General features: G+C 43.7%; 1 protein-coding gene across 1 annotated transcript in view; it reads right to left on the bottom strand.

Moving 5' to 3' along the window:
* LOC124291553 (receptor-type guanylate cyclase Gyc76C-like) overlaps positions 1-24053 on the bottom strand; it is a gene marked incomplete at its 3' end in the record, with an annotated part of 94377 nt that overhangs the window by 29189 nt on the left and 41135 nt on the right. The window contains exon 2 of the mRNA XM_046728569.1: positions 12579-12761. Within this exon, the coding sequence (XP_046584525.1) occupies positions 12579-12761 (183 nt within the window). The remainder of the gene's footprint in view (positions 1-12578; positions 12762-24053) is intronic.

Genomic DNA, 24053 nt, shown 5'->3' with positions numbered 1-24053 from the left:
CCAACTATATATAGTAACAACCAACCAAATATATATAGTAACAACCAACCAACTATATATAGTAACAACCAATCAACTTTATATAGTGATTACCAACCAACTATATATAGTAACAACTAACCAACTATATATAGTAACAACTAACCAACTATATATAGTAACAACCGACCAACTATATACAGTAACAACCAACCAACTATGTATAGTAACATTCAACCAACTATATATAGTAACAACCAACCAACTATATATAGTAACAACCAACCAACTATATGTAGTAACAACTAACCAACTATATATAGTAACAACCAACCAACTATATATAGTAACAACCAACCAGCTATGTATAGTAACAACCAAACAAATATGTATAGTAACAACCAACCAACTATGTATAGTAACAACCAACCAACTATATATAGTAACAACTAACCAACTATATATAGTGACAACTAACCAACTATATATAGTAACAACTAACCATATATATATAGTAACAACTAACCAACTAGATATAGTAACAACCGACCAACTATATATAGTAACAACTAACCATATATGTAAAGTAACAACCAACCAACTATATACAGTAACAACCAACCAACTATATACAGTAACAAATAACCAACTATATATAGTAACAACTAACCAACTATATATAATAACAACCACCCAACTATATATAGTAACAACCAACCAACTAAATACAGTAACAACCAACCAACTATATATAGTAACAACTAACCAACTATATATAGTAAGAACCAACCAGCTATGTATAGTAACAACCAAACAAATATGTATAGTAACAACCAACCAACTATGTATAGTAACAACCAACCAACTATATATAGTAACAACTAACCAACTATATATAGTGACAACTAACCAACTATATATAGTAACAACTAACCATATATATATAGTAACAACTAACCAACTAGATATAGTAACAACTAACCAACTATATATAGTAACAACTAACCATCTATATATAGTAACAACCAACCAACTGTATACAGTAACAACCAACCAACTATATACAGTAACAAATAACCAACTATGTATAGTAACAACTAACCAACTATATATAGTAACAACCAACCAACTATATACAGTAACAACCAGCCAACTATGTATAGTAACAACTAACCAACTATATATAATAACAACCACCCAACTATATATAGTAACAACCAACCAACTAAATACAGTAACAACCAACCAACTATATATGGTAACAACTAACCAACTATATATAGTAACAACCACCCAACTATTTATCGTAACAACCAACCAACTATATACAGTAACAACCAACCAACTATATATAGTAACAACTAACCAACTATATATAGTAACAACTAACCAACTATATATAGTAACAACTAACCAACTATATATAGTAACAACTAACCAACTATATATAGTAACAACCAACCAACTATTTATAGTAACAACCAACCAGCTTTATACAGTAACAACCAACCAACTATATATAGTAACAACTAACCAACTATATATAGTAACAACTTACCAACTATATATAGTAACAACTAACCAACTATATATAGTAACAACTAACCAACTATATATAGTAACAACTAACCAACTATATATAGTAACAACTAACCAACTATATATAGTAACAACTAACCAACTATATATAGTAACAACTAACCAACTATATATAGTAACAACTAACCAACTTTATATAGTAACAACTAACCAACTATATATAGTTACAACTAACCAACTATATATAGTAACAACTAACCAACTATATATAGTAACAACCAACCAACTATATATAGTAACAACTAACCAACTATATATAGTAACAACCAACCAACTATATATAGTAACAACGAACCAACTATGTATAGTAACAACTAACCAAATATGTATAGTAACAACTAACCAACTATGTATAGTAACAACCAACCAACTATATATAGTAACAACCAATCAACTATATATAGTGACAACTAACCAACTATATATAGTAACAACCAACCAACTATATATAGTAACAACTAACCAACTATATATAGTAACAACCAACCAACTATATACAGTAACAACCAACCAACTATATATAGTAACATCCAGCCAACTATATATAGTAACAACCAACCAACTATATATAGTAACAACCAACCAACTATATATAGTAACAACCAACCAACTATATATAGTAACAACCAACCAACTATATATATGCTGAACAACATTAGAAACGCTCCACATTAAAATGCACCGACGACGCTTAGATATCACGGGTACATTTCAGTCTGACGGGGATATTTCGTATTATATGGGTGGTGCGTTTCTAATGTTTTTCAGTATAGTAACAACCAACCAACTATATATAGTACCAACCAACCAAATACATACAGTAGGGACTGCGAACCTTCTGGCCACACACAGGCACACACGCATGCACACACTCAAACATTTACGATCGCACACATCTCATTCACGAAAAGACACTCACAAATACAAGGATAGATATACGCAGGCATACAGATAGACAGAAAGGCATACAGATAGGCATAGAGAGACATACAGATAGATATACACAGACATGCAGATAGACATAGAGATAGATCTGGCATCTACGGGCCAGTCTTAATTCAGGACAGTACCATGAAGAGAAGTCAGGTTTGGTATTAGCTGTATCTCAGTGAGCGGCGCCAGCTGCTCAAAGCCAGTCCCCAGGGTGTGAATGTGCAGTGCATAATGTAATGTAATTAACGATACGGCGATATCGGAATACTCTTGACAGAAGTAGGATGTCGGACAAGGTTACAAACACCTATATATCATTCACGGGTAACTGATGAGCATAACCGTTAGCTGACTGGGAGAGGAAACAGCCAACTGACTGCGGAAACAACCAAGTGATTGAGACCGGTAACCACTGAATGGGAGAGGTAACCACTGACTGGGAGGGGTAACTACTAGATGACTGGGAGGGGTAACTACTGAATGGGAGAGGTAACCACTGACTGGGAGGGGTAACTACTAGATGACTGGGAGGGGTAACTACTGAATGGGAAAGGTAACCACTGACTGCGAGGGGTAACTACTAGATGACTGGGAGGGGTAACCACTGAATGGGAAAGGTAACCACTGACTGCGAGGGGTAACTACTAGATGACTGGGAGGGGTAACCACTGACTGGGAGGGGTAACCACTGACTGGGAGGGGTAACTACTGAATGGGAGAGGTAACCACTGAATGGGAGGGGTAACTACTAGATGACTGGGAGGCGTAACCATTGACTGGGAGGGGTAACCACTGAATGGGAGGGGTAATCACTGACTGGGAGGGGTAACTACTGAATGGGAGAGGTAACCACTGACTGGGAGGGGTAACTACTAGATGACTGGGAGGAGTAACCATTGACTGGGAGGGGTAACCACTGAATGGGAGGGGTAATCACTGACTGGGAGGGGTAACTACTGAATGGGAGAGGTAACCACTGAATGGGAGGGGTAACTACTAGATGACTGGGAGGAGTAACCATTGACTGGGAGGGGTAACCACTGAATGGGAGGGGTAATCACTGACTGGGAGGGGTAACCACTGAATGGGAGAGGTAACCACTGACTGGGAGGGGTAACTACTAGATGACTGGGAGGGGTAACCATTGACTGGGAGGGGTAACCACTGAATGGGAGAGGTAACCACTGACTGCGAGGGGTAACTACTAGATGACTGGGAGGGGTAACTACTGACTGGGAGGGGTATACATACATACATACATACATACATACATACATACATACATACATACATACAAATATTTGTAAAGCGCTTTTTATCAATCTAATTGCTCAAAAGCGCTATCTGAGTCCACTTTATCCATGTGCAGAGGTGAATAGGTGCGTCTTGAGTCCACTTTTAAAATTTGACAGTTCTGTTTCGGAACGAAGGATGGATGGTAAATTGTTCCAGAGGAAGGGTCCTGCTCTAGAGAAAGACCTGTCCCCATATGACTTAGTTCTAGTTTGTGGTATTTCAAGGAGAGACTGGTCCCTTGAGCGGAGTGATCTAGTTGGGTGATATGGTGTAAGGAGATCCGAGAGGTATTTTGGAGCTAGACCGTTTAGACACTTGAAAACAAGGAGCAGGATTTTGTAGTCGATTCTGAAGCGAATTGGAAGCCAATGTAGGGTTTTGAGGGCAGGAGAGATGTGTTCAGTCCTTTTAATTTGACAGATCAATCGTGCGGCTGAATTTTGTGCCTTCTGTAGCCTGTAGAGGACTTGTTTTGGCACACCAGACAGCAGAGTTACAATAATCCAAGCGGGATGTTACATATGCTTGAACTAGAGCTTGTGCAGATTTCACATCCAAGTATCGACGGATCAAACCAATGTTGCGCAGATGGAAATAACATTGGCGACAGACATTGCGAACATGGGGTTCCATGCTGAGGGCAGAGTCAAAGATTACACCAAGATTGCGAACATGTGGCCGAATTTTTATTGCAGATTCACCGATGCAAAACTGTGGAAGCAGAAGCTTTTTCTGAAGTCGAAGAGGGTGGAACACAATGAGTTCAGTTTTATCATCATTTAATTTAAGATATTTCGATGACATCCAACTCTTGATACAATCAACACATTCTTCTACTCTTGAAAATGAGAACTTGGTTGAAGATGCGTCACATGGCTTGAAGGATAAGCAGACTTGCGTGTCATCAGCATAGAGGTGCATACTCAAGTTGTAGGACCTTACAATATCACCGAGGGAAGATGTGTAGCATGTGAAAAGTAGGGGGCCTAGGACGGAGCCCTGAGGCACTCCAAACTTCAAGTACGTTGCCTCTGACCTTTCACCCTGGATGACAACTGCCTGCCTCCGGTCTGTTAAGTAGGAGACAAACCACCTTAATGCAAGATCTTTGACATTGAACCTGTTTTCAAGGGTAGAGAGTAGCACAGAATGGTCAACAGTGTCAAAAGCAGCTGAGAGATCCAGCAATACTAGAATGACCGCTCCATCGGTGTCTGCCTCTTAGGATGTCGTTCTGAACCTTCAGCAACGCAGTTTCCGTGCTGTGGAAGGATCGGTAGGCAGATTGGCACTCTTCATAGAAGCTGTTTCTGCTCATATGGTCTCTGAATTGAGAAGCAACAATGCGCTCAATCAGCTTAAGAAATGAATGTCAAATTGGATATTGGTCTGTAGTGTTTTAACAATTCGTGATCGAGATTCTTCTTCTTTATGAGGGGAGTGATAATTGCTGTCTTCAGTTGAACTGTTGGTGATATACGTCCAGATAGGAAGAAGAGATTGAATGGTTTGTTTCAAGACCCACGTTGGTAATGGGTCAAGCATTCATGATTTCGCTGGACATTTGGAGACAAGTTTGGACATTTCATCTTCCGTCACAGATCTAAACGAGGACAAAGGAAGGGAGTTCGTGATTACTGGAACTTTCGCGGCATCATGGTGATATTTGAAGGATTGGCGTATGATGTTGATCTTGTCAGTGAAGAAGCCCGAACACCGATTAGCCAGTTCATCAATAGATGTGTGAGATGGGAGAACAAGAGAGTTCCGTTTAAACAACAAGCTGTTGGCAACTCTGAACACTTCCTTCTGTCCAGTAGCTGTATTAATGGCATCTTTATAGAAGTCTGATTTTGCAGCCTCAATCAGTGATGCTAATGCATTACACTGTTCACTATGCATCTGTTTGTGGATGGTCAATTTTGTTCTCCTATACTGACGTTCCAGCTTCCGCCTCTGTCTCTTTGCAGCACGGATGTTATCATTATACCATGGAGACTCAGGATGGGTTGTGATGGTACAGGTTTTGACAGGTGCATGTTGGTCCGCTAGATGTCGGAGCAGTGAATCGTACATGTCCACAGCGTCAGAAACAGACATGCCTTGGTAACTGACACATGCTGTTGATATATCTTCACCGAGAGACTCTATGTCAACGTTTTTCCATTTCCGGTACGTGACAACATTCCTCGATCTTTTCTTGACTCTGATGTTCACAGTAAAGATAATACATGTGTGGTCCGACTTGACTGAGTGATCAAAGGTCATGTGTTTTATGTCCAGTTCCTGCTCACGGACGATCACCAGATCCAGAATATGGCCCCTAGAATGGGTTGGTTCACTGACAACTTGTATGAGACCATGGGTATCCAGGATATAGAGCAGACGTTTTGCGTTAGCATCTTCAGGATTGTCAATGTGAAAATTGAAATCCCCACACACTAACAGTTTTCCATTAACTGTGTTCAGTGTATCCAAAAGTGCCGAGAAATCATCAAAGAATATGTTTCCAGAATTTGGTGGCCTGTAAAGCACTATAACATTTACACACTGATTTTCAGTTACGAACTGAATCGGTAGAAACTCGAATGAATCAAAGTGTCTAACATCAGTCAGACGACGCATTTTTAATCTATCATCATACACAACACCCACGCCGCCACCTCGCCTGTTAGATCGGGGTACGTGAGTAAGTTTGTATCCATCTGGAACAAGTTTGTTAATTGGCAAGGCATCAGTTTCATCACTTTTTTAACCAGGTTTCTGTAATTGCCAAAACATTTAATTTACTATCCACAATAAGATCATGAATTGTTCGTGCTTTGTTAAGATTGTAATTCTTGTATGTCGAGAGAATATCCGTAGAAATTGAAGAATTCCATTTATTTTGTGCTCCTCTGGAACCATGGCGTGTTTTCTTAACTCTACAAATGCCCAGACTTCTCAAGGTATAAAGTGTTTCAAGTGGAATTTTAGCTCTGGAAACTTTGTTTTCATTCTTAAGAAATGACGAACAATATGTCAGAAGAGATCCAAAAAATATCAAAATAAACAGCCTGATTGAAAACTCCATGCTTCAGTTGTGGTCAGATGTAGATCAATCAGTGAGTCAGCAATGGTGTAACCATCAACACTCAGCAGAACACAGGACTGTCCCCATACACTGTCAATCAATCTTTATTTCTGATACTATGAGGCCACGGGCCTATGAGTACAAAAACACCTCATCGGTGCAGACTTGAAATAAAATGTTAACAATGAAAGCATGTATAATATATACAATCTTAATATGACAAAATTGATTTCCTTTTTTCGAATGCATAAAACAGATATTTAGCAGTATTCAAGGAAATGTCTTCATTTTTGGATGATAACAACGAATTGAATTTTAGTATACTGGGGAAAACATAGAATTGCGACAAAAGATATTTACGTCTTAATTCAATGTAGGCTGGACAGATAAGTAAGAAGTGATATTCATTTTCAATTACGTTTAAGTTACACATTTTGCATGTTCTTTGTTCCCGGGGAATGTTATAGTAACGTCCTCTTTCAATTTCTAAACTATGGGAACTTAACCTAAATCGTGATAAACAAGATCTATATTTGGAAACAGTAATATGAGTTAAGTATGTTTCACAAGAAATCGTTAATTTAAAATTACACTGTCACGCTCTATTGTTCTTGGCCTGGCAACCACTGAATGGGAGAGGTAACCACTGACTGGGAGGGGTAACTACTAGATGACTGGGAGGGGTAACCATTGACTGGGAGGGGTAACCACTGAATTGGAGAGGTAACCACTGAATGGGAGGGGTAACTACTAGATGACTGGAAGGGGGAACCACTAGATGACTGGGAGGGGTAACTGAATGGGAGGAGTAACTACTAGATGGCGGGAAGGGGTAACCACTGACTGGCAGGAGTAACCATTGACTGGGAGGGGTAACTACTAGATGACTGGGAGGGGTAACCACTGAATGGGAGGGGTAACCATTGACTGGGAGGGGTAACCATTGACTGGGAGGGGTAACTACTAGATGGCTGGGAGGGGTAACCATTGACTGGGAGGGGTAACCATTGACTGGGAGGGGTAACCATTGACTGGGAGGGGTAACCATTGACTGGGAGGGGTAACCATTGACTGGGAGGGGTAACCACTGACCGGGAGGGGTAACCACTAGATGACTGGGAGGGGTAACCACTAACTGAATGGGAGGGCTAACCACTAGATGACTGGGAGGGGTAACCACTAACTGAATGGGAGGGCTAACCACTAGATGACTGGGAGGGGTAACCACTGACTGGGAGGGGTAACTACTAACTGAGTGGGAGGGGGAACCACTAGATGACTGGGAGGGCTAACCCCTAGATGAATGGGAGGGGTAACCACTGACCGACTGGGAGGGGGAACCACTAGATGACTGCGGTTCACTGCGATGTTTGTTATAATTAAGACAACGCTTGTAATTAACACACGAGAGTTAATGATCGCGCGACAGGAGAGTGCCCTGTGATGACACTGTGTACAGCCATTACGTCGGGTCGAGAGTGCAGGTCGTTATTCAGGGACACTGATAATGACGCTCAGATTACCCTGTGTGATCACTGTGTTCGTCGGGAGGTGTAATAAGGTCGCACTGTGGACCACGCTTTCTTCAGTGTCGAGTTGCCTCATTGTTGTCATCGTTACCCAAATTCTCAGTACAACACCGCAAGTACCGTCGCCCCGTCCTCGCCACCCCTCCCTAGCCTCATCCCCACCCCCTTTCCTTCCCATCCAGCCTTTATCCCAGTCTCTTCCCACACAGGTTACACAAGTCATGGTGGGAAGATATGACTTGAGTAACCTCTGTGGGAAGAGAATGCCTTTAACCCCGACTTATCCTCTGCTACCAGGGCACTGTTTCACAAAGCTATCGTAGCACTACGACTGTCGTACCTCCTATACCGTAACATAGACTTACGGTAGTCGACGGTTAGAGTATCACTATCAGACTACAATCTCTGACAAGATCATAAATAACTGCCGCAACTTTTGAATAATCAATCGATATGACAATGAATTGCAACATGTGTTGAATAATTTAGTATTTCTCTCGCCTCAAAAGACAACTATGCACTGTTATATACCGAGGTATCAGTTGATATTACGTTGCGGGACCGGGGGAGCAGGGCAGCTGGCTGACTGGACTGTTTCTGGAGAGAGAGAGAGAGAGAGAGAGAGAGAGAGAGAGAGAGGGAGAGAGAGAGAGAGAGAGAGAGAGAGAGAGAGAGAGAGAGAGAGAGAGGAGAGGAGGAGGGAGGGAGGAGAGGAGAGAGAGAGAGAGAGGAGAGGAGGAGAGAGAGAGAGAGGAGAGGGAGAGAAGGAGGAGGAGGAGAGAGGAGAGGGGAGGATGAGAGAGAGGAGGGAGAGGTTGAGAGAGGGAGGGGAGAGAAGGAGGAGGATGAGAGGAGAGAGAGGGAGAGGAGGAGAGAGAGGAGGGAGAGAGAGAGGAGAGAGAGAGGGAGAGAGAGAGAGAGACAGAGAGAGAGACGACAGAGAGACAGAGAGAGAGAGAGAGAGAGAGAGAGACAGAGACAGGGAGAGAGGGAGGAGAGGAGAGGGAGATCAGAAGGAGAGAGGGAGAGAGAGGGGGGGAGAGGAGGAGAGAAGGAGGAAGGGAAGAGAGAGAGAGGGAGAGTATAAATGCTGTGAGTGAGTTACACGTTGCTGCGTTGAGTGACATCACGGCGTCTTTGCGACAGGGAAGCCCGATGTAATGGGCTGATACAGTTTGAGTGACATCACGGCGTCTATGCGACAGGGAAGCCCGATGTAATGGGCTGATACAGTTAGAGTGACATCACGGCGTCTATGCGACAGGGAAGCCCGATGTAATGGGCTGATACAGTTAGAGTGACATCACGGCGTCTATGCGACAGGGAAGCCCGATGTAATGGGCTGATACAGTTTGAGTGACATCACGGCGTCTATGCGACAGGGAAGCCCGATGTAATGGGCTGATACAGTTTGAGTGACATCACGGCGTCTATGCGACAGGGAAGCCCGATGTAATGGGCTGATACAGTTTGAGTGACATCACGGCGTCTATGCGACAGGGAAGCCCGATGTAATGGGCTGATACAGTTTGAGTGACATCACGACGTCTATGCGACAGGGAAGCCCGATGTAATGGGCTGATACAGTTAGAGTGACATCACGGCGTCTGTGCGACAGGGAAGCCCGATGTAATGGGCTGATACAGGTTGAGTGACATCACGGCGTCTATGCGACAGGGAAGCCCGATGTAATGGGCTGATACAGTTTGAGTGACATCACGACGTCTATGCGACAGGGAAGCCCGATGTAATGGGCTGATACAGTTTGAGTGACATCACGGCGTCTATGCGACAGGGAAGCCCGATGTAATGGGCTGATACAGTTAGAGTGACATCACGGCGTCTATGCGACAGGGAAGCCCGATGTAATGGGCTGATACAGGTTGAGTGACATCACGGCGTCTATGCGACAGGGAAGCCCGATGTAATGGGCTGATACAGTTTGAGTGACATCACGACGTTTATGCGACAGGGAAGCCCGATGAAATGGGCTGATACAGTTTGAGTGACATCACGGCGTCTATGCGACAGGGAAGCCCGATGTAATGGGCTGATACAGTTAGAGTGACATCACGGCGTCTATGCGACAGGGAAGCCCGATGTAATGGGCTGATACAGGTTGAGTGACATCACGGCGTCTATGCGACAGGGAAGCCCGATGTAATAGACTGATACAGTTCAGGAACATGCAGTTGGTGCAAACAAACCAAGAAATGAGATCAAGTGAATGTTGGATTAGAACCAGCGATCACAGGTGTTTGATACGCCTTAAGCTGGCAGTACTGCACAAGGAATTGCGGCGCCATCCTCGACTCGCCAGCGCCAACCCTTCCGTCCCGGATCGGTACTGACAGAATTCAAAATGACACATGTGCATTCGGGAGCGTGCACCTTCTTCGTTTACGCATAGATATAATATTTTAAGACAATTTGCATTAATTTTCTTTATTCAGACGAAATGGTGTCACTGATATTGAAGGCAGTGTGATACGACATGGTCACAGTAGATGTAGAAAGATTACGCGAGATGTACAGTTATTACGCGAGATGTACTGTTATTACGCGAGATGTACAGTTATCACGCTAGAGGTTGTAAGCTGACGCCAGGAGGTTCAGGTGAACGTTCCTGTAGCTCCCTGTCCGTCAGCAACATCCGTCGGTGACGTCACCTCCAGGAACAGCTTCATCTGACTTGTGGTGACAGCGACTTGTTTGTCCCTCAAATGTATGATGTGAATTTGGGTTTGGAACGGGGCGTCAGCCTCTAGCGCTGTATGATACCCTACAGCGACTGACCAAAACAATGTCATGTAATGTGCTTGTAAATTAATGTTCTGAATCGCATTCCACAAATATGTTTAGTTCTCTGTGTAGCACGACTTCACGACTGTGTCACGTGACGACATCACCTTTTGTGTCAGCACCAGTTCACTGGTTAACGGGAAGTTCAGCGATGTCCTACAAGTCGCGTCTGTGCCGTGAAAACCCCATGTCAGAACAGAGGAGTGAAACAACATTAATATCGTGTTACAAAAATAGTTGTCTCCGTCACCTAAACTGAATAATACGGAATTTATAATCTGAAATAGATTATTCCCCAAATGCCAGTGTCGATAATGGAACCATAATAGTACTGATGCAGCTCGTTACCATGTAGAGGTTCGTGGATCACAACCCGCCACGTTACACGCCAATAGCTTTAACGAGTGGTATAAGGGACCGCATTATTACCCTTCCCTCTCATTCTCTATATATATCGCTAACACCATTATCTCGGGTGGGTGGGGGGCTACTCCTGGTGTGGCCAGAACGCCTTCTGCTGCAACTTCCCCTCTGCCGTGACAAAGACGTTATACGTTGATCCGTCAACACACTTTCAGCAATAGTTTGCTCTAATGGACAATTACAGTGTCATTTACCGTGGAGAATGGCATGAGTGACTGTTAGTCAAGTATGAGCGAGATGGGCCCCCAGTGACTAAATCAAATTATTTCTAAACCACCGTATCTGTTGTTTTTGCCGTCCAAACATGAACCTTTCGCATTAGGCCTAATAGTGTCGCTTCATCACGGCTGTGCTAAGACACGATCTGGAAGCCCGCGCACGGCAAACAGATATGTGAGCAGAGGAACCCTATCTCTTAAGTGATCGGTAGACCTACATTCTCCCAGCAGAACAATTCTTCCTTGGGCGCACTAACAGGCCAGGAAACCAAAATGGGCCATTATTTGATATATGTTTGATAAATAAGAAACTAATTTCCAAAAAGGCGATGTCTTTGTGTTTGCCGAACGGTTACTGTTTTACTACACCTCTCCACTCATCAACACCCATCTGTTCGGCACCACACATCCACTCCACTCAATACCACCCATCCATCCACTCCACTCAACACCACCCACCCTTCCATTCCACACGACCCGTCAATTCGACACCACCCATCCACAGCACACAACACCACCCGTCAATTCAACACCACCAAACAGTTGCACACCACCCATCCACTCCACATCCGCTCCACACCACCAATGAACTCCACACCATCCACTTCACATCCGCTCCACACCATCAATCTGCTCCACATCGATCATCCGCTCCAGTTGTGGTCGATCCCAAGGTGAGTGCATGTTCAATATACCACTGGGAATATGTACACCATGAACTGCTACCTTGCATATGGTATCCGCAGTATCGACGTACGACGTCCTGTTACTGTGGAGGAAAGTCACTTTGTTCCAGTTGAACAGCTTCAGGATAGACACAAGACTCTTGGAGATCTGGGAATCTGTAGGCTTGGTCCTGGCGAAGGTCGGGTACTTCTGTTTGTTGCTCACTTCTGTCTGGGCACAGTACTGGAACAGAACAAACAGCTTGGGTGAGAATACGGCGAGAAGAGATCACAAGAACAGTTGGAGCACTGTAGCACACATCAATGTTTGTGTGTTTATGGTGTTGAGATGAGGATTGTCCTACAGTGACACCCGGCACACATGCTAATGGACACAGCAGTACATCAACGATACCCCATCATAACGCGGGTGCATAGATTTAACAGGGATATCTCATCTCAACAGTTTTACATTTCAACAACCGGGATATCTCATCTCAACAGTTTTACATTTCAACAACCGGGATATCTCATCTCAACAGTTTTACATTTCAACAACCGGGATATGTCATCTCAACAGTTTTACATTTCAACAACCGGGATATCTCATCTCAACAGTTTTACATTTCAACAACCGGGATATCTCATGTTAACAGTTTTACATTTCAACAACTGGGATATCTCATCTCAACAGTTTTACATTTCAACAACCGGGATATCTCATCTCAACAGTTTTACATTTCAACAACCGGGATATCTCATCTCAACAGTTTTACATTTCAACAGGGTATCAAATCCAACATGGTACCTCCTCTTAACAGTGATATCGCACTCCAACATTGGTATATCATCTTATTATTAGGAAGTAATATAAGCTCAACAGGATATCTCAGAGTACATACATTCAACATGTATCACACCTCAACAAGGTACATCATCTCAACACTCAGTGATATCTCACATCAACAGGTATATGTCATCTCAACACTCAGTGATATATCACACCAACAGGTATATGTCATCTCGACACTCAGTGATATATCTCCACTGACCGACTGTCATCTCAACATTCAGTGTTATATTACATCAACAGGTATATGTCATCTCAACACTCAGTGATATCTCACATCAACAGGTATATGTCATCTCAACACTCAGTGATATATCACACCAACAGGTATATGTCATCTCAGCATTCAGTGATATATCTCACATCAACAGGTATAGGTCGTCTCGACACTCAGTGATATCTCACATCAACAGGTATAGGTCATCTCGACACTCAGTGATATCTCACATCAACAGGTATACGTCATCTCTACATACAGTAATATCTTACCTCAACAGGTATAGGTCATCTAGACACTAGGTGATATCAACAGGTATAGGTCATCTCAACACTCAGATATATCTTACATCAAGAGGTATAGGTCATCTCTACACTCAATGATATCTTACCTCAACAGGTATAGGTCATCTAGACACTAGGTGATATCAACAGGTGTAGGTCATCTCAACACTCAGATATATCTTACATCAACAGGTATAGGTCATCTCTACACTCAATGATATCTCACATCAACAGGTTTAGGTCATCTAGACGCTCAGTGATATCAAAAGGTATAGGTCACCTCAACACTCAGTGATATCTTACATACAAAGGTATAAGTCATCTCGACACGCGGTGATGTCTTACATCAACAGGCATAAGTCAACTCGACACTCAGTGATATCTTACATCAACAGGTATAGGTCATCTCTACATACAGTGATATCTCACATCAACAGAATAGGTCATCTCGACACGCAGTGATATCTTTCATCAACAGGTATAGGTCATCTCGATGCTCAGTGATATCTTACATCAACAGGTCATCTCAACACACAGTGATATATTACATCAACAGGTATAAGTCATCTCGACACTCAGTGATATCTTACATCAACAAGTATATGTCATCTCGACACTCAGTGATATCTTACAGCAACAGGTATAGGTCATCTCTACACACAGTGATATCTCACATCAACAGAATAGGTCATCTCGACACGCAGTGATATCTTTCATCAACAGGTATAGGTCATCTCGATGCTCAGTGATAACTTACATCAACAGGTCATCTCAACACACAGTGATATATTACATCAACAGGTATAAGTCATCTCGACACTCAGTGATATCTTACATCAACAGGTATAGGTCATCTAGATACTAGGTTATATGAACAGGTAAAGGTCATCTCGACACTCAGTGATATCTTACCTCAACAGGTATAGGTCATGTCGATGCTCAATGATATCTTACATCAACAGGTCATCTCTACATACAGTGATATCTTACATCAACAGGTATAGGTCATCTCCACACTCAGTGATAACTTACATCAACAGGTATAGGTCATCTCTACATACAGTGATATCTTTCATCATCAGGTATAGGTCATCTCTACATACAGTGATAACTTACATCAACAGGTATAAGTCAACTCGACACTCAGTGATATCTTACATCAACAGGTATAAGTCAACTCGACACTCAGTGATATCTTACATCAACAGGTATATGTCATCTCTACAAACAGTGATATCTTACATCAACAGGATAGGTCATCTCTACGTACAGTGATATCTTACATCAACAGGTATAAGTCATCTCTACAAACAGTGATATCTTACATCAACAGGATAGGTCATCTCTCCATACAGTGATATCTTACATCAACAGGTATAGGTCATCTCGACACTCAGTGATATCTTACATCAACAAGTATAGGTCATCTCGACACTCAGTGATATCTTACAGCAACAGGTATAGGTCATCTCTACATACAGTGATATCTTCCATCAACAGGTATAGGTCATCCCGACACTCAGTGATATCTTACATCAACAGGTATAAGTCATCTAGACACTCAGGGATATCTTGCAACAACAGGTATAGGTCGCCCTGTGTTCCAGGGTACCCGGTAGGAGTGTATTGTTTTCCACCGCGTTATTTCGACCACCGTAGGACAACCAGGAAACTCGAAGCCAGGCTTTCGGCGTGACGAGCGAGCGCTTTAACCACTAAGCTACCCCCCGCCACTTGTGTACCAAAGCTAGCCGTGTATTGTTGGCGGATACCAGCCAATGGAACGGAGGGACGTGAGTCAGCCTCCAGACAATGTTCTGTTTATTGGCCTCCGGATGGTCCGAGCGGGCAATTTGGACATGATTCCCTTGAAGGAGCATGGATATAGAACGGCGTTGTAACCAACCGTAATGACTGCGTCTCCTAGTCTCGCCAGCAGCAGGTACAACAACGCGGTCTACTTTAGCAGCAGTAATGGCAGCTATTTCCTGTTCTAAAAACTTATATTTTCTATGCTACTTTCAAATATTACTGACGATCGAAGTTTGGCAAAAGTAGATATGATATAGCCCGTTCAATCAGACGTTAGGATCTGCTGGGATCTATCAAATCACGCCATTTAGATGTCGAAATCCTATTTCATATTACATTTCATTAACATTGTAAACTTGTCTAACATAAGCTTAATCAATAAATCAAGTGACTGCCTGGTGTCTTGAGATTGGGTGAGTGAGTGAGTGGCTATTGGCAGCTTGGAGCAATATTCAAGCATCACCGCGAGGGAGTCCTGGGAGGTTGTTACTTTACTATTGTAGGGGACTGAACCGGGTCAGTGGTGTTCAGACTTCCTTCTCTAATTATGTGTGACTATAGTTTTACGCCGCTCGGCGTGTAATGTCCGCTGCTGCGACTGCAACTGTACCGTCAATGATACATTGGACCAGTCACCAGCCATAGGACGACGGGGCCCCACAGAATCCGTCCTGCATCCAGTCAGAAGGAATTACTCCGTCAGCAAAAACTGAAGCAAGATCCACTAAAGGTATGCTGACTTAACAACTGACCTGCGTTACGTTCATGAAACCAGAAGCTATTGCATCGTTGAATTAAACCACATCACTGCACTTCTCAACACGGTGCGGCTATCACTGAGTTGGGTTTTCTTTGTGTCCGTCTCCTTGCAGACTATCCACACGGATCAAAGTGGCCATCTATGTACACCAGGGGCACGGGGCTCCACGTGATATCGATCCCAATAAACAGACATCAAATATATAATTCATACCAGGTTGTTTTTTCTGTATTCACTCACTTAGAAAAAAACAGACATTTTTCAACTTAATGCTGTCGATGAAACTGTTTTTACTCTCCCTTCAATTTCCCTTTTCTGTCAGTCGTTGACGGGGTAGTTCCTTATACTATACGACGTGTGTTCCTTCACTTGTACAGATGTCCACCTAGGGGAATGCTGTGCTGATCATGCAGATATATCTCAGTACAGCAAGTTATCAAGTCAAGCAGACTGCTGGAGGTGCACCACGCTGCCTTAACTTGGTCACAACATGTAGTGACACAATGTAGTCAACTGGTGCAGTCAGATAGTGCAGCCAGTACTATAGGACATGTTGTTCATAGGGAGATAAGCACTGTGTACAGTAGGACATGTTGTTCATGGGGAGATAAGCACTGTGTACAGTGGGACATGTTGTTCATGGGGAGATAAGCACTGTGTACTGTGGGACATGTTGTTCATGGGAGATAAGCACTGTGTACTGTTGGACATGTTGTTCATGGGGAGATAAGCACTGTGTACAGTGGGATATGTTGTTTATGGGGAGATAAGCACTGTGTACTTTGGGATATGTTGTTCATGGGAGATAAGCACTGTGTACTGTGGGACATGTTGTTCATGGGGAGATAAGCACTGTGTACTTTGGGATATGTTGTTTATGGGGAGATAAGCACTGTGTACTTTGGGACATGTTGTTCATGGGGAGATAAGCACTGTGTACTTTGGGACATGTTGTTCATGGGGAGATAAGCACTGCGTACTTTGGGACATGTTGTTCATGTGGAGATAAGCACTGTGTACTTTGGGATATGTTGTTCATGGTGAGATAAGCACTGTGCACTGTGGGACATGTTGTTCATGGGGAGATAAGCACTGTGTACTGTGGGACATTCAGGGTGACAACGCATATAAAGCATACTCCTGTTTCATTTAATACTTTCATTTCTTAGTTTCAGTAACATATTCAATGGATGTTGAAAATTAAATTGGAAAGCGTTTCTGATGTGGCCGGTAACGATAGATTTATGCTCAGTGTAAATGTAATACGCATTACATCACGAATGTCGGGTCTCTTGAAATCTAAGAAACTGAGATACTAAAGCCTTTCATTTAGGTTAACTCTGTGGACGATTTGAAATATTCTTTGTATGTGTTTTACTGGTAATCGTGAAAACCTGCCATTTATCCGCAGCAGGAAATTGAAACGGAACTTACACGGGTAATAATTAGTTGTAGAGAACAAGTATTTCATTCAGACAGTCGCTCGTCTGTGGACGGCCGTGTTAACTACAGACGTATCAGCAATGTGAAGATATTGGTGACTACGACAAGTCACATCCATCCCGAGGAGAGAAGGCTTTGTGTAATTACCAGTGTTTATCTCCCGGGGACAGATAGCCACACGTACCGCCCCGCCCCCCTCCGTGTGGGGGGACATGTTGGCACAGAACTGAACACTGTGACTGCGACTGATAACACAGAACCGTGACTCCCTCCCCTGCACTATACTTTGACCGCGGAAACAGAACTCACATACATCTATATGGCGCCCTTGTTGGAATATTGCTGTGTGGACATTGATGTGGGGCGATGATGGTCACTCGCACCCTGGTGTCAACGTTACTCTGAGGCAGCTAGATGGTGTATACAAGAGGTAGCACCTCATCCCGTCAGGTCTGTATTCGAGTCCTACCAGGGTTGACGTGTGAACATCTGACATTGACCTCAAGTGATGGTCATGAAATAGTGCTGAAAGTGGCCTGCATTTAAACTCACTCACATCTTACACAAGGAGGCGGTGATGTACAGCTGAAGGTCTGGGTAGGGTAGTGGTGTACAGCTGTAGGTATGGGTAGGGTGGTGATGTACAGCTGTAGGTCTGGGTAGGGTAGTGATGTACAGCTGTAGGCTGGGTAGGGCTGTGATGTACAGCTGTAAGTCTAGGTATGGCTGTGATGTACAGCTGTAAGTCTAGGTATGGCTGTGATGTACAGCTGAAGGTCTTGGTAGGGCGGTGATGTAAAGCTGTAGATCTGAGTAGGGTAGTGATGTACAGCTGTAGGTCTGGGAAGGGCGGTGATGTACAGCTGTAGGCCTGGGTCGGGCGGTGATGTACAGCTGCAGGTCTGGGTAGGGCGATGATGTACAGCTGTAGGTCTGGGTAGGGCGGTGATGTGCAGCTGTAGGTCTGGGTAGGGTAGTGATGTACAGCTGTAGGTCTGGGTAGGGCGGTGATGTACAGCTGTAGGTCTGGGTAGGGCGGTGATGTACAGCTGTAGGTCTGGGCAGGGCGATGATGTACAGCTGTAAGTCTAGGTATGGCTGTGATGTACAGCTGAAGGTTTTGGTAGGGTAGTGATGTACAGCTGTAGATCTGAGTAACGTGGTGATGTAGAGCTTCAGGTCTGGGAAGGGCGGTGATGTACAGCTGTAGATCTGAGTAGGGTAGTGATGTACAGCTGTAGAACTGGGTAGGGCGGTGATGTACAGCTGTATGTCTGTGTAGAGCGGTGATGTACAGCTATATGTTTGGATAGGGTGGTGATGTACAGCTATATGTCTGGGTAGAGCGGTGATGTACAGCTATATGTTTGGATAGGGTGGTGATGTACAGCTATATGTCTGGGTAGAGCGGTGATGTACAGCTATTTGTTTGGGTAGGGCGGTGATGTACAGCTATATGTCTGGGTAGAGCGGTGATGTACAGCTATTTGTTTGGGTAGGGCGGTGATGTACAGCTATATGTCTGGGTAGAGCGGTGATGTACAGCTATTTGTTTGGGTAGGGAGGTGATGTACAGCTATATGTCTGGGTAGAGCGGTGATGTACAGCTATTTGTTTGGGTAGGGCGGTGATGTACAGCTATATGTCTTGGTAGCGCGGTGATGTACAGCTGTACTTCTGGATAGGATAGTGGTGTACAGCTATATGTCTGGGTAGGGTAGTGATGTACAGCTGTAGGTCTGGGTATGTATGGGGAATGTACCTTGTTTACCATGCTGTGGAACAGGCAGTGCGAAAGATATGGTGAGAAAAAGCTGTTTAGTCTAACGTTGTATATTTTAACTACAGCTGCAGGTCTGGGTAGGGCGATGATGTACAGCTGTAGGTCTGGGTAGGGCGGTGATGTGCAGCTGTAGGTCTGGGTAGGGTAGTGATGTACAGCTGTAGGTCTGGGTAGGGCGGTGATGTACAGCTGTAGGTCTGGGTAGGGCGGTGATGTACAGCTGTAAGTCTAGGTATGGCTGTGATGTACAGCTGAAGGTTTTGGTAGGGTAGTGATGTACAGCTGTAGATCTGAGTAACGTGGTGATGTAGAGCTTCAGGTCTGGGAAGGGCGGTGATGTACAGCTGTAGATCTGAGTAGGGTAGTGATGTACAGCTGTAGAACTGGGTAGGGCGGTGATGTACAGCTGTATGTCTGTGTAGAGCGGTGATGTACAGCTATATGTTTGGATAGGGTGGTGATGTACAGCTATATGTCTGGGTAGAGCGGTGATGTACAGCTATATGTTTGGATAGGGTGGTGATGTACAGCTATATGTCTGGGTAGAGCGGTGATGTACAGCTATTTGTTTGGGTAGGGCGGTGATGTACAGCTATATGTCTGGGTAGAGCGGTGATGTACAGCTATTTGTTTGGGTAGGGCGGTGATGTACAGCTATATGTCTGGGTAGAGCGGTGATGTACAGCTATTTGTTTGGGTAGGGCGGTGATGTACAGCTATATGTCTGGGTAGAGCGGTGATGTACAGCTATTTGTTTGGGTAGGGCGGTGATGTACAGCTATATGTCTTGGTAGCGCGGTGATGTACAGCTGTACTTCTGGATAGGATAGTGGTGTACAGCTATATGTCTGGGTAGGGTAGTGATGTACAGCTGTAGGTCTGGGTATGTATGGGGAATGTACCTTGTTTACCATGCTGTGGAACAGGCAGTGCGAAAGATATGGTGAGAAAAAGCTCTTTAGTCTAACGTTGTATATTTTAACGTTGATATTAATCCAGTATATGGGAGTCTAGTCATTGATATCTAGGTCCCCTGTATATTATTCAACAGTAGACCGGTTTGTGATACTGTTAGATGATATATCACGAGCTAATATGGGCCGTACAGGATATACCGTATACCGTACATAAACACGTACACAATACACCATTGCATAATATGCAGATGTATGATAAACGGGTTCATGTCTTACCTTCAGGTGGTATATCTGTATATTATATATTTGTGCATTATATACCGATACATGATATAACATATTTTTTTCTGAAACACCATATTAATGGTACATGATACAGTGTTAGATGACACAAACATACATGATATACACTGTGATTGATATACTAGTTCATGATACAACAATACACGACATACCAGTAGATGATATGAGGGAAATCGACATATGGTAAAAGTGATGTATCATGACGTACCAGCACTTCAAGCGCCGCGGTGGAGAGCAGATGAACTTTGTAATCACTGTATTTATACCACTGCGGCAGGTGGCTTCAACACAAAAAGGTTCCTATATACTATACTTCATTCAATCAATACTTTCTCCCCCCTCCGTGTAAGACTACAGTCCAGCACCTTGTCCCCAGGGTATCACTTGAACGTGATAAATTACAAAATAACACTTTTTACTTTCAGCTGACAAATTGCTCCATCCCCACACCGGCATCTCCGGTTCAAGGATGAACGTAATATCATACAGGAAGATCGCCCTCTCAACCCGATAAATCCGCTCAATGAAAATACACTACTAGTTTGTGAGGAGAAAATAACAGTTCTCTTAACACTCAATCAAATTGTGAGAGGGATGATAGTTACACGATTATTCTCGTGTACATTTCTAAGTAGGATAAAGGGGGCACCAATTTAGTCGTGGCTAATAGTATAGATTTCTCCTCCGACCTCATGGCCTTTGGGAGAATCGATGACAACTTGCTGGCTGTCGGTGTGCGAGTAACTTATCGGTTTGTCGCTCCTATCAAGCCAAACACATAGCCACAGGTCACTAGACCTATGTACTGTCATTATCGGCAAAACAATAACCAGACTCCCTTGTCGGCCAAATGAGAGAACCACACCGTCTATGTCGATCAAACAGGAACCCGACCGTCTTAGTCGGCCAAACAGGAGCACCGCCGTCTTTGTCGGCCAAACATAAACAACACAACATCGTCTTTGTCGGCCAATAGGAACAACACAACATAGTCTTGTTTGGCTAAACAGGAACAACACAAAACCGACTTTGTAGGCCAAAAAGGAACAACATCGTGTTTATCGGCAAAACAGGAACAACACCGTCTTTGTCGGCCAAGCAGGAACAACACCGTCTTTGTCGGCTAAACAGGATCAACGCAACATCGTCTTTGTCCGCCAAACAGGAGCAACACCGTCTTTGTCGGCTAAGCATAAACAACACAACATCGTCTTTGTCCGCCAAACAGGAGCAACACCGTCTTTGTCGGCCAAGCATAAACAACACAACATCGACTTTGTCGGCCAAATAGGAACAACACAACATAGTCTTTTTTGCTAAATATGAACAACGCCGTCCTTGTTGGCTAAACAGAAACAAAACAAAACCGTCCTTGTCTGCCAAAAAGAAACAACATCGTGTTTATCCGCCAAACAGGAACAACACTGTCTTTTTCGGCCAAACAGGAGCAACACTGTCTTTGTCCGCTTAACAGGAACAATACAACACCGTCTTTGTTCGCCAAATAAGAACAACACCGTTTTTCACGGCCAAACAGGAACAACAACAAAACCGTTTTTGTCGGGCAAAAAGGAACAACACCGTATTTTTGGCTAAACAGGAACAACACCGTCTTTGTCCGCCAAACAGGAACAACTCCGTCGTTATTGGCTAAACAGGAACAACACCGTCTTTGTCGGCCAAACAGGAACAACACAACACCGTCTTTGTCGGCCAAACAAGAACAACACCGTGTTTGTCGGCCAAACAAGAAGGCGGTGTTTGTCGGGCCAGATTGAAAGACCCATCGAACTGTACTACACTGTAGTGCCTTCCAGAACTCAGTCTAAATATAGCAAAAGATTAAATATAGCACACTACTGACCCCACTGTACAATGCTATACACCGAGAACTTAGTTACCCAATGAATATCACTGCCACCTCACAGTGTTCCTATGTGAACGGCATAGCGTCTATCTGCACGTGCAGCACAGTGTATTCACAGACAGAGTACGCAGCACCCGCCGAGCTAATGTTGCATGTGAAGACATTGATAAATATTCTCTTTATAGATTTAAGCCTGTGTAATGCATAAGCAGATGATAGCATATCTCCGATATCGGTCGTTTATATCCGCCTTCAGACGGAAGCAGTATGCACATCACGTTATCGGAAGGTTGGGGTGACTGGTTATACAGTCCTCCACCGCTCGCATCCAAGATAGACTCCAAGACTGTACCTGGGAACAGTTGAGCCGAGTTATTGCACAGCCATTTGATAACGGAACGAGAGTTTGCATTTTAAAACACAGGCTGATAATAAAAGCGACATTCGAGAACAAACGTTGTATTATATTCATGGCAAACTTCTTACTTTTCAGTTTAGTGTTTTGGTTTCTAATTTAACGTGGAAAGAGCTACTGCAGTTGTGATGCACAGGCGATAGAAAACAAACTAGTTTCTCATTCCATTATCCAATGTGCGCCTCTCCATTCATGTTCTTGGGGGGTAATGCGCAGAATTGGCATCAATAAAACGTCGAACTTCTGGTAACAGTTTGGTGGTAGTAAAAGACAGCTATCTCCGAAAGAAGGAACAACCTGCAGTACACTGGGAGTTGTGACAGACTTGGTCGAGGTGGACAGGGTCCCATGTGGTGAGAGAGAGCGAGAGAGAGAGAGAGAGAGAGAGAGAGAGAGAGAGAGAGAGAGAGAGAGAGAGAGAGAGAGAGAGAGAGAGAGAGAGAGAGGGGGAGAGGGGGAGAGGGGGAGAGGGAGGGAGGGACAGAGGGACCGACGGACGGACGGACGGACAGACAGACAGACAGCAGAGAGAGATACACACAGAGAGAGACAGAGAGAGACAGAGAGGGGGATACTCAGAGGGAGTGACAGAAAGAGACATAGAGCGATACAGAGAGAGACATAGACAAAGAGAGACAGAGAGTGAGAGAGAGAGAGAGACAGAGACAGAGACAGACAGACAGACGGAGAAAGCGTGAGGTACACAGAGAGAGAGACAGAAATAGACAAAGAGCAATACGGTGAGACCCGAACAGCCAAAAGGACGGTCCTTCGCTTCTTCCGGATGACCAATTATGTGACAAAAAGTGTTGGTAACATGATGAGGATCTCCAGCGTGTGTCCCACATTCGATTACTGCCGTTCCGTTAGACACTTGTCCCTCCC

Source organism: Haliotis rubra, unplaced genomic scaffold, assembly GCF_003918875.1.
Source record: "Haliotis rubra isolate DU_JTF1 unplaced genomic scaffold, ASM391887v1 Scf496, whole genome shotgun sequence".
Classification (NCBI taxonomy): domain Eukaryota; kingdom Metazoa; phylum Mollusca; class Gastropoda; order Lepetellida; family Haliotidae; genus Haliotis; species Haliotis rubra.
The sequence above is the reverse complement of the archived record's forward strand: the minus strand, read 5'-3'. Positions and strand labels throughout refer to the sequence as shown.